This window comes from Rhinopithecus roxellana, chromosome 21, assembly GCF_007565055.1.
Source record: "Rhinopithecus roxellana isolate Shanxi Qingling chromosome 21, ASM756505v1, whole genome shotgun sequence".
In the NCBI taxonomy this organism is placed as follows: domain Eukaryota; kingdom Metazoa; phylum Chordata; class Mammalia; order Primates; family Cercopithecidae; genus Rhinopithecus; species Rhinopithecus roxellana.
The window spans coordinates 55,940,959-55,952,939 of NC_044569.1; the positions used below are offsets into that span (position 1 = coordinate 55,940,959).

Here is an 11,981-nt window from a genome sequence, read left to right on the forward strand (position 1 = left end):
AAGTAAATTGTCTGGCTTCCTCTCGAGGGAATGTGCACTTGGGAAGCTGCTGGTTTAATTTAGAGAGGCAGAGAGGAGGTGAACAGTGTGGACAAGGTGGCAGGGGCAGGAGAGCACTAGGCCGATTTCTAAATCCAACACCATTCCTGAGAAGATTAGGGAGCTGCCCTGGGACACTAACTATTTGGTGGCCTAGCCCACTTCAGAGCTCACACACATAAACATACTCACACCTACATACCCCACTGCTTCACCTGTCCATCAGCCAGTCTGCCCACCTCTCCTCCTACCTTGTCCCAAGAAAAAATGTGAAATAGGAACAGAACACAGACCAGAGTCCTTCAAGCCATTGCAACTGAGATAAAAAGTTCTTTCACAATAAACCCCTAAGAATAAGTTGTTGAATAGTCAGGCAGTTACTATGCTTCAAACAAGCTACTCATGTTTTCAAAGAAACCCCAAAGTATGTTAAGATGATATTAAGAACAGAATGAAAACACCATCATATTATGACAAATCCCCCACATCTGCTAACTTTTAATTCTAAATTGCTGCTTTAAACTTAGCAGTCCTCTAGCACTTGTGTTGATAACAAGCAGCAACTCGGATGCCCCCTACCTTGCAGAGGCCTCACCAGCAGAGGCAACTTGCCATCTTTTTCAAAAGAGCTTTTAAGGCCAGTACTATAGAAGGTTAATTTAAATTCTAAGGATGGAAGAAAAAAGTTTGCAATGCCAAGGCAGGTTGCCTCATTCTCCCCCATTAAAAATAAAAAGCAGCATTAGGAAAATAAGAGACCATTACCAAGGCAAGCACAAGTACAAAGTGAAATAAATAAATAAAATGCAGAATTTACCTTGGAGAACATGAGACAATTGAATGCCATTGAGCTTGTATTTGCTGACCACATAGTATGCACCAGATCAGGTACTGCTATATCGATGGGCCTGTGCTGGGAACTCTGAAAGTAGAGAAAAAAAGGTGTGGCCTTTGCCTTCAGAGAATCTTCTAACATGTATCAGCACACAAAGCAATTCACACTGCAACTCTCCGCCTTGATTAAAGCACAGGATATTCCAGCTCTGTCTGCCCTGAAATGCACCCCAACTCCAGGCAGTTCAGCCTTCCTCAACATCTTTCCACCTCCCCTTAGGAACATTCAAACAGCAAGAAAAACTCTAAGGAGTCTAGAGGTAAATTTGCCTCCCTCCACAATCCACCCAAAGCTTTCTTGTAAAATAGGGTGTGTCTTGTACATGGGCAAAGTACAGTCTACAAACATTGGTATCTATTTCTTGGGAATCTTCTATATAACTAAGCCTTGTTAGCCTTTGTCTCAGGGGGCCTACTATACATACAAATTCTGCATCCAAAAAGCAGTGCTAAGTCCATTCTCTAGTTACCATAAACGACTTGACAAAATCAACAGAATGCTGATGAGCCAATCTTCTGATAATGGGAGTGAAAAGATAGAATGTCTAGATCTGGACCAAAACCAGCTCAACCATTTGCATGGCAATTTCAAATATACATAGGGTCTGAAAGAAAATTTGTATTGCTGAGTTATGAAGAAATGAATTTGCATTTTGCCTGGGCCACTCAATAATTATTCTTTAAAACTAACAAAGAGCAGACAAGATATAGGACAATTATAGGAAGGAGAGCAAATATGGAATCAATCTTGCAGCAAGAGCCCAGAAATGACTGTCCAATAATGAAACGATTTGAAACGAGAAAAATCTGTAAACATTTAGAGGGACAGTGAAATCATAAGCAATAAGGAGAAAGATCTGTGAATATCAAACCCTGCCAAGTCCAAAGTTCTCCCCACACACTAATATTTTAGAATTATTTGATAAATAAATGTTTTAGAAAGCCACCCCACATTTGGGGATGCAACTGATAATGAGTATAGAAAAGAATTACGGCAAATTAAATATAGAAGGGAACTTCGAAGAGCATCTGGTTCCGCCATCCAGTGTAACAGATGAAGAAACAGAGATGGAGCGGTTAAGGGACTTATCTCAGTTCACCTTGTTTTCCAGCTTCTTCTACACAGAGTCATTTCTACTATACCATACTCTGCTATTGTTCACACAGAGAGATAACAAATCTGAACTGAAAGTTTGGATAACAAACATAAAGGAAAAATAAATGAAATTCAGATGTTCAGTAGATGTGAAAAACCCCAAAGATTATAATGTGCAAAAGACAGAGGGATACTAAGTCATAATACCTGATGCCATCAATGGAGATTGGCTCATGACATGTATTTATTTATGCAGGTGGTGAAAGCATAAAACACAGATAACTCATTCATGTTTCTATGCCATTAAAACAGGAGGGCAGCTATAAGCTAAGCCTTCTAGGGAGATGGTGGATGCATAACCTTCATTGAGGACATCTCTTATTCTTCAAAAAGTATTTAGGTGAAATAAAGCCCCAAGATAGTGAAAATTAGAGCACTGTCCAGCCCTAAGATTTTAAGATGTTTTATTGCCACTTATTTATAATTTTTTAACATTGTGTTATGGAAAATGTCAGACATACACCAAAGTAAGCAGTATAGCATTAATAAACCTCATGTACCCATCAATATCAACTTCAGCTTCAACAATATCAACTTACAGTCAATCTTGTTTCATCAATACTTCCACTTACCTCCTCCCTTCCTTAGAATTTTAAAGTCAATCCCAGATGACAGTATGTGATTTCATCTATCAATATTTTAGTAGGCATTTCTAAAAGATAGGTACTCAAAAAGCATAATCACAATGCAAATATCACACCTATGAAAATTAACAGTAACTATGTAATATCATGAAATGCCCATTGTTCAAATTTCCATTTATTTCATGATCTCTCTTAACGGTTTGTTCCAACTGTCATCCAAATAAGGTCACTTTATCTCTTTAGTCTTTTTTGATGCACAGTTTCATCTTCCCCCTGCCGGGCAATTTATTTGTTGAAGACACCAGGTTGTTTGCCTAGAGTCTCCCACAGTCCACAATTTATTGAATTAATCCCTGTGTGTCTTCTGTCCTCTGTATTTCAAGGTAGGTAGTTCTAGAGCTGTGCTGCCCCATAGGGTAGCCACTAGCCACACTGTAGCTATTTAAATGAAAATTAGGTGATATTAAAAATTCAGTGTCTCAGTCACACCAGCCACATTTCAAGTGCTCAGTAGCCACACGTGGCTAGTGGCTACCTAGGGAGCAGCACACACATAGAGAACATTTTCACCATCTCAGAAAACTCTGTTGGACAACCCTACTCTAGAGACTTAATAAAACTCTGTGAGGTTGCCTTGGGGGGAAGTAGATGTTGAGTAGTAGGTGAGTCATCCACCAAGTATTTGAATCACAGTTGATCTCCTACACAGCAGTCACTAAACCTCCACAACTGGACTCTGAAGATAAAATAAAAGTTCAAGAAGTATGTATGTTTTTAAAGTTATGTAAGTAGTATACTTAAACATGTTTTTGTGATTTCCTTTTCTACTCAACTCTTTAAATGAGATTTAACCATGTTGATATATTTATGTGTAGTTTATTCATTTTAATCGATGTATAATATTGCATTGTTTTATGTATCACAGTTGATTAATTAGATTGTTTTCAGTTTTCTGTATCATACACTGAGCTTCAAGGAACATCCTTATGTAACTTTTGCCTCCTATTATATATAACTAAAGGAGGCAAGCTTGATATGAAATTGCTGGGACATTGAATGTGTACATCTTCAACTGTAACAGTTATTGCCCAATCACTCTCCAAAATGATTATAACAGTTTATACTCCCGCCAACAGTATGTGAGTGTTCCCAGTTTCTTACATCATTACCAACACTAGGTAGATTCAGATTTTTAATTTTTACCAACATGAACTCATATATATGCAACAAAAGGATTAAAACAACCATAAAAAAGAAAGGGAAAGGAATGGAGAAGGGAGTCATGACTTAGCTCAATCTGTAATGTTTTCTTTCTTACTAAAAAAAATAATATGACAAAAAGTTAACATTTGCTAAATGTGAATGGTGGGCACAAAAGAGTTATTTTGACATTTTTTAGGATTGTTTGGTAGATTTACACTATCAGAATTAATTTTTATTTCATAATCCTTTTTTAATGCAAAGACTTAATTATTCAGCACATGTTTTTGAATATGGAATTAGCTGCTATCTGCTAGGTTTCTGTTTGTGTATTTCTTTATTTTGGTTTGGAGATTTTGTTTTGGGGGTTTATTTACTTATTTATTTTGGCATTTCACTTTAAAAAGACAACACATAGAGTGACAATCCATTGGTTGTATTTTGCCCAAATGACCTGCAGCTCATGGAGTATTTCTGTCAAGCTTAACTCAGTCAAATACAGTATTGCCAATTAATTGATTTACTTTATACTTCTATGCTATATTACATGTCAGCAAGGCGATTTACTTTATACTTTCATGCTATATTATATAACATATCACATAGCATGTGCTTCCTCTATGGCTGATATAAACTAAAGAGAGGGCAAAGTGTAAATGAAACCTTTGCTTGGAATCGTGTCAAGTTTTGTGGAGTATTACTACTGACTAGTTGCCATTGACTCATGAACTATGTGGACAAGGTAAATTATCTGTCACTGACATGGAGGTGGGCTAAGTTTTAGTATAACTATATTTGCAATGGTCACTTTAAAAATTCAAACTAGAACTCTTCTAGGGAATATGACTACAAGGCCTGATTAGATTGATTTGTCAGTCCAGAAACAATTCTTAAATCTCTTTTATATACCAGGCACCCTGCTAGGCCCTTTGAGGGACATAAAGACAGACAAGCACTGGTTCTTGCCTCTGATAACTTACAACCAGGCAACCTTTTTCTTTTACAAAACTAACTACAAAAATTTTATTTTTATAGTCGGAAGCTCACTCTGGCTTTGTTCTATTTTGATCTTTATAACTTATTTTAAAGATCATTCAGTAGTTATTCATTGCTCGGTCAGTCTTACTGACCTTTGGCCAAAAGCAGTAACATTTTGACCTGGCCTGTGGGACTCAGCTCTCCCCACTCCATGAAGCTGGGGGTGTAAATAACTTCAAATAAAACCCTCCTGGCAATCTGTGCTGGGCACAGCATGAGAGAGAAATGGGACAAAGCAGAGGAAAGAATCAAGTGGGAGTACCCAAGAATAAGTGAGAATGGTATCCATGTTTTAAGCATCTTTTTTCCTCCTCTTTCTTAAGATATTTATTCTGCTTCTCTATTAGTAGGTACAAAAAAAATTATGGGAGGAAACAACAAACCAAAATGATAAAATGCACCACACTCCCCTCTATGCGTAGGTCTTCCACGTGGGCTCCTTTCCGGCTGAACATGCAGCGTAAATCATAGCAGCAAAGAACTCAGTGAAGACACACTTATTATGTTTATAAACAGCCAGGGGGAGTGGCCACCTTGAAGGTGGAGCCATGGAGTCTGTGTGAGTGTATGTGCCCGTTTGTGTGTGTGTGTGTGTGTGTGCATGTGCAGACAGGTATCACACATGTGCCTGCTCATGAACAACACAAGGAGAAAGAATGATCTGCAGGAGGAATGGTTGGCTATGTTTTGAAGCCATTCACACTTTATGCTGTCTGAACTTCAAAACTAAGCAGTTCTGAAGGCCATTTAGTGGCAGCAGTGCAGGACTTCCTGAGACAAGAAGTTCGGCTCATAAAATAGAGGTGCAGCTGCAGCTGGCCAACAGGACATGAAAAGAGCTCTTTGCAAATGCCAGCCTGGTAGGGGTAGTGTAAATGATTCAGAAACACCTGGCTGATACTTCCCTTGAGGTTCCCAGAGGATGAACTGGTTATGAAGGACCTGGTTAACTGAATGCATTCAGGCAACCTGAGTAGTCCAGAACGCTGGAGGAAAAGCACAGAGACATGATGCCATGATAACTAGAGCGCTCCAGGAAATAGGCCTCCCTGGGTCAGTGGAGAAGGGTTAGGAATAAAATGGTTCACTTACATTTTCTTATTCTTGATGAAGCCAAGGCATCTCTTCTATGAGATCGATAGTACATCTGCATGATCCCAGTTGCTTGATATGGAGGCCCATGTGCCTTTTCATTCATTCAACACCTACAAAAAGAGAAAGTCTAATCCTGTGCTAAATTGAATCAGATCAAATGTCAAAAGGGTGAATAAAAAATTACCTGTATAAGATAAACAATGGGAAGATTTATATTGTGATTCTGCCATTGAGTCCCACGGCTCTAGGCCAGTTTACCTCAACAGTGTGAGCCTCAGTTTCCACATCTTTAAAAAGGGAACAACAATATTTCACATAATTGTTGGGAGGACTGAAATAATGTAAATAGAAGTACTTTGCATGCACAATGAATATTTGAGAAATGTTTATTTTTATTTTAATACCCATAGCATTAATTCTCCATAATCTTTATAGCCAAGTAGAATGCTAGCTGTCAGTGAAGAGGCTGGGTTGAAGGCAACCTTGCATCCTGTGCTCAATTTCTTCTCTCTTCCCCTCCTGCAGTCGGCTCCTCCCTGAAGAAGAGGTTCAAGCGGCGGGAGATCGAAGCCATCCAGTGCGAAGTGCGGAAGATGTGCAACTACACCAAGATCCTATCCACCAAGAAGAACTTGGACCACGTGAACAAGATCCTGAAGGCCAAGCGGCTGCAGAGACAATCAAAAACAGGCAACAACTTCGTGAAGAAGAGGCGCGGGCGTCCCAGGAAGCAACCCACCCAGTTCGATGAGGACTCCAGAGACCAAATGCCGGTGCTGGAAAAATGCATCGACCTGCCCAGCAAAAGGGGCCAGAAGCCCAGCCTGAGCCCGCTGGTGCTGGAGCCCGCCGCCAGCCAAGACACCATCATGGCCACCATCGAGGCGGTCATCCACATGGCCCGGGAGGCGCCGCCCCTGCCCCCGCCACCGCCGCCGCCCCTACCGCCACCGCCGCCACCGCCCCTACCCCCACCACCCCCTCTACCCAAGACCCCCCGAGGCGGAAAGAGGAAACACAAACCGCAGGCCCCCGCTCAGCCCCCGCAGCAGCCGCCCCCGCAGCAGCCCCTTCCCCAGGAAGAGGAGGTGAAAGCTAAAAGGCAGAGGAAGTCCCGAGGGAGTGAGAGCGAGGTCCTTCCCTAGGGCGGGTCTGGGCGTCTGCACCTGGGGCCTAGGGAACTGACACGTGGGAAGCGCAGTGGGCGGGGGCGGAATCCCCAGCTGCAGGGACACCCACGCCCTTCTCTCCAGAAGCGGGGCAGGCAGAATCCGGCCAGACGACGGGCTGAGCCATCAGGAGCTCTAGGGAAAGCAAAGCAGGGAGACACCTTCAGAAGAAGCTTGTCAGCTTCGCCGCAGCTCCCACCACGCGGCGCTTCAGTACGGCTGGATCCTCCGCAGGCCAGCGGAAGGCCTCCAGGAGGAGCAGGCTGGTGGCGCTCTCCTGACCTCCCGCTGCCAAGGTGCGCCCTCGACTCCCTCATTTGCTGGCCAGGAAAATCGAAAGGGAAACACCCTCAATTAGGAAACATTCCAAGGGGAGAAAAGCTGCAAATTGCTCAACTGGCATTGCTGTAACCCGTTCCATTTAATTGGTTTTTATTTCTTTTGATTTTCAAGCTCTGCTAAGCTTTGGGGTACCAACGTCATCTTCAGGTGACCTGAATCTTTCCCTTAACCGTACAGTTTCTCAGATGGAATTGTGTGATCAGAAGGTGGAGTTCTAGTGATAGGCGACCTTAGACCCGCATTCATGTTCTGTGTGCCTCTTCTGTTGCACATACACTGATTTTTAGCGTTGTCTATTGCTACTTTTCCTTTGCCCATTGTACTTCCATATATCTTTTCATTAACTTACTTGCTGCTTTTTTTTTTTTTTTAATCTTGGTACACATTTAAATAATACAATCCTTAACCTGTGCTGTAAAGTTCAACCTTGGCATGCTGTTCCAAGAACCTGGCTTTGAATCTCAATCATTGTGAAACATACTCAGTATTGATAAAACCTTTTTAATAAGTGACGCAGAGCAGCCAAGGATATGTTGACCCAGATGTCAACCAGTCTATTTTTATACTTAAAACGTGTCAGCAGAGCATAGGCAGAATAAAATGGTTTTAATACCCCACAGCAAATAGAATAACTGACAAGCCACCAAAAACTGAAACCCCAGACCCACCAGAAAGACAAGTGTCTAGCAATGCCTTGGTACCTGATCTTTTTCATACGAATAATTGTCATAGGTTGTTCAAAAAAAAAAGGAAACAAAAAGACAATAGAAGAAGTCCATTATCCCTGGATAATTATTTCTTAAAAGCAAATGGGAGTGAGTGTTCTTATCTGGAAAAATAAATAAATAAAATGCTCAAAGGGTATCACCACTTCAATTCTATCAAGCCACCTTGGACAAAGTATCCAAATTGTGGTTGCCTTAATAAACTAAAACATTATTGTACATAATGTAATTATAAATCTATCAGTCTGCATGGATGCAAACTGTGTGTGACAAATCGTCTTTTAAATGGTCAATTTCAGCTGTACATTTCTCATCCAAGTTGTACTCTAACCATTGGTTTAGCGTGGACAGATATTCCATCTCTATTATCCATTTCCACAGCCCAAATAAAATATGTTAAGCAGGCTCAGAATGAATACGAAGAATTCCATTTCCGTAGATGTTTTCTAAAAGTGAGATTGTGGAAATTTCAAATAAGTATTTTCAATTTCCTCCCTCACTCCCCCTTACCTTCCCCAAGACATCAAACACCTGGCATGGTAGATTATAGAAAGAGACACTGAGAGAGAGAATTAAATTTTCTAATGGGATTTAGAATATCTGGTTTGCCTCCAAATTAAGTTTCTTTGCGGGAAGTTGGGACCAGCTGGAAATTATATTATCATTTCAGAACACAATATTATTTCCTTAGAGAGAGAGAGAGAGGGATTTTTGTTGGCAACATAAGAGAATAAGTGATAGGGTATCTATGTGAGTAAATATTTAAATTCCAAGTTAATATGCTTGCAAACATTACTGCTCCATTATGGCACCAAGAGTTGGTTGAAATTACCCACATATTCATACTGTTGTGCTCTGTCACCATGGACTTCACATCATTTGCTGCCCGCTAGGTCAGTCGCATTTAATACTAGCAATATGTAAGTTTAAAGGACGGCATTCCCCTCTACTTTAAAGCTTATATTCTAGATACTCAGTTTGTGACCTTGGTTGACCTTTGGCATTTCACACAAGTTGAACAGCAAAATCAAAGCAGCCATTTTTAATTCGTCATTCCCAAGCCCTGTCTGAGTGGTTCCAAAGTCACCTGAGAGGAAGGTTTAAATTAGCCCCTCTCACCCCACCATTGCTAAGAAACAGCAACCATTTTCATTCCAATTCAACCATAAAGAGGTTTCTCTGCCTGGGTTTTGAAATCATTTCCTTCTTTCTTTTGTTTGCCCTTCCTCCTTCCTGTGTTGTACTGTCTCTCCAACCATGTCTATAAGCAGACTCAATCTTCTTGCAGAGGAAGATGAGCTGGCACTCTGCAAACTTCTTTAATAAGGACCCAAAGTTTAATTGACATTAACCTCTAGTAGGTGAGAAATTCCAAAAAAACTTTGGGGTACATTAGAATTTCCAAAGCTCTGAAAGATATTTCAGGAGATTTAATAGCAGAGTTGCAACTGACACGTGAATTCTGGTCTATAGTGGTCATGTGAGTTAAATTCGAATCCCGTACTTGTATGACCCTAGGAATAGACTGGAATACTGCAGAGGACCAAAGCTGAGGCATGCTAAACAGCCGCTTGGAGGCGGAAGCAAGTTCGGTCACCTACACAGCTTCTTCTCTCCACCACCCAGTTCCTCTCTCAGTACCACATTATGTTATTCTTCTGCTTTTCATTTACCTAACTCATCAGTACAACCATTTCCTTATTCTCTAACTACCCCCAATTCCTTTAGCCTCTCCCCACCTGTCCAAACTCAGCTCAGCCTTGGGCCAATGCAGCTTACAGACAGTTGGTTGCAGAGCTGGGAAGAAAACCCAACTCTCCTGACCCTGATCGTGGAGGTCTCTGGGCCCCCCAACACTGCCTTCTGGGTGGGGCTGCATTTTTTTTTTTTTTTTTTTTTTTTTTTTTTTTTTTTTTTTTTTTTGAGAAGAGGTCATTTGGGATACATGGTACTCCATATACAGCTTCACAAAATATTTCATTATAAGAGAAACCCCTTGATTTTTATTTCTCTCTTTTTTTTTTTTTGGTTTTGGTTTTGGCTTTTGTTTTCTGGATGACCTGCCTTCAGTAAGCAGATACAGACCCACTTGTAAGGAGTCTGGTTGGTGATGAGAAAAGGATGAAATCTAGATACAAAAGCCTCCTTGAAGGTGATGATAGATCTTTAATACACTTGGCTAAGTGTCTGGAAGAGCTACTTGCTCTTCACCCCTCATCTCAAATGAGAGGAGCAGAAGTTTAACTTCTTCAAATAGCCCAGCTTTGGCAAAAACCCAAGGAAGAAAGGTCAAAGGAAAGGAAAGCATGTCAGGGGCTGGTTTGTGACTTGGCAGGACCAGGAATCAGCAGCCACTGACAACCCAGAGAAGGTGACTAAGGGCTGGCAGAAGATTAGCATGTTGATTTGGCTGCTGTCCGGAGTAGACGGCCATGTTCAATGGCAGTCAGAATTTGTGTTCCGCACATTGCTGGGTCTATAACTATGATAAGCAAGTGGTGACAGAATTATAGTATAAGGTGATGTACTACATGCAGATCATAAAGGATTTGGTTTTAAGAGTTAAGTAGAAAATCCCTCTTGTAGCTTATTACCCAACAATATTCAGATAATGAGCTTTTGGAGAATATTTTTTTCCTATCACTAGAAAGATTTACCTGGGAACTGTCTAAAGTCTATACACATATTTCCAAAGCCTTTAAATACCAACTGCAGCATGGAGAGAGAGGGGTGGCAGAAGCTGAAATGCCTCAAAAGCCATTTAAGTGTTACGTTGCAGGATTTTCAGTCCTTCTCGTTATGTAAAAGTAGATAAATATAGATGTTATTCTCAACTCTACCCTATAGTATCACAGTGGTCCAAATGCCAGAGCTTACAGATAATGTCATCACAGTGCCTAGAAACTCGAACTGTAATATACCGTAGCATTTTCTTGGTGTTTCTTAAAGTTTCTTTCCACAATACAAGTTCCTCTCTGCCTCTTGTTTCTTGGAGAGTTCACCCCATTGATGAGTCTTCCTTCCCTGTTGGACTCAGTCATTTGGGGAACAGTCTTAGAAGCACATATCAACCAAGGAAGAAACTTCCTGGATATCTATTGCCCACTTGCCCAGGTCTAATAAACACTAAAGGGGGGAAATTGAAAGGAGCTGCCAACTGGTCAATGTGGAAGGGCAGTTCCACCCTAGATTGGTGTCTTTCTTTTTCTTCCTTTTTTTAAAAAAAAAAATCTATTTCTTAAATAATAATAAATGCACATGATGTGTTAAATATGTACATATATATTTCAAAAGAAAAAATGGGGCACAAGATTGTCTTACAAGTCATGCTGGCTAATTTTTAGTTTGTATTCATAAGTGGTTTTTAAAAGCCTTTTTTAAAGTGTAATTTGCATGTTCTACTTTGATTGTATGTAAACATATTTTAGAACAAAAAATGTATTTGTATTTTATTGAATATAGAGGCAAGAAAATTGTACATTGTTTGAAATGTTCTTTTTGTAACAGTTTTTATTCATAAAGCATTTTTGTACATTTAAAATGAACATGGACTTGCTGTTATTTGAGGCGTAGATACATCTAGCATGCTTACTGTCATGCTCCTCCATGGTCTTAGATGTTGGGTTTTAAACATTTTTTTCTAAAAGAAAGCTCAGTCTTTTTCGCTACCAGATCAGGTTAGCACAGTATAGAGCACTTAACTATTAAAAAAAAAAAAAGTTAATCCTATTCATATGTT

General features: G+C 40.3%; 1 protein-coding gene across 1 annotated transcript in view; it reads left to right on the top strand.

The window, feature by feature from the left end:
* SETBP1 (SET binding protein 1) overlaps nt 1-8,279 on the top strand; it is a 362,514-nt gene extending 354,235 nt beyond the window's left edge. The window contains 1 exon segment of the mRNA XM_030926012.1: nt 6,532-8,279. Within this exon segment, the coding sequence (XP_030781872.1) occupies nt 6,532-7,151 (620 nt within the window). The 3' untranslated portion in view covers nt 7,152-8,279.
* Nucleotides 8,280-11,981: the final 3,702 nt, after the last annotated feature.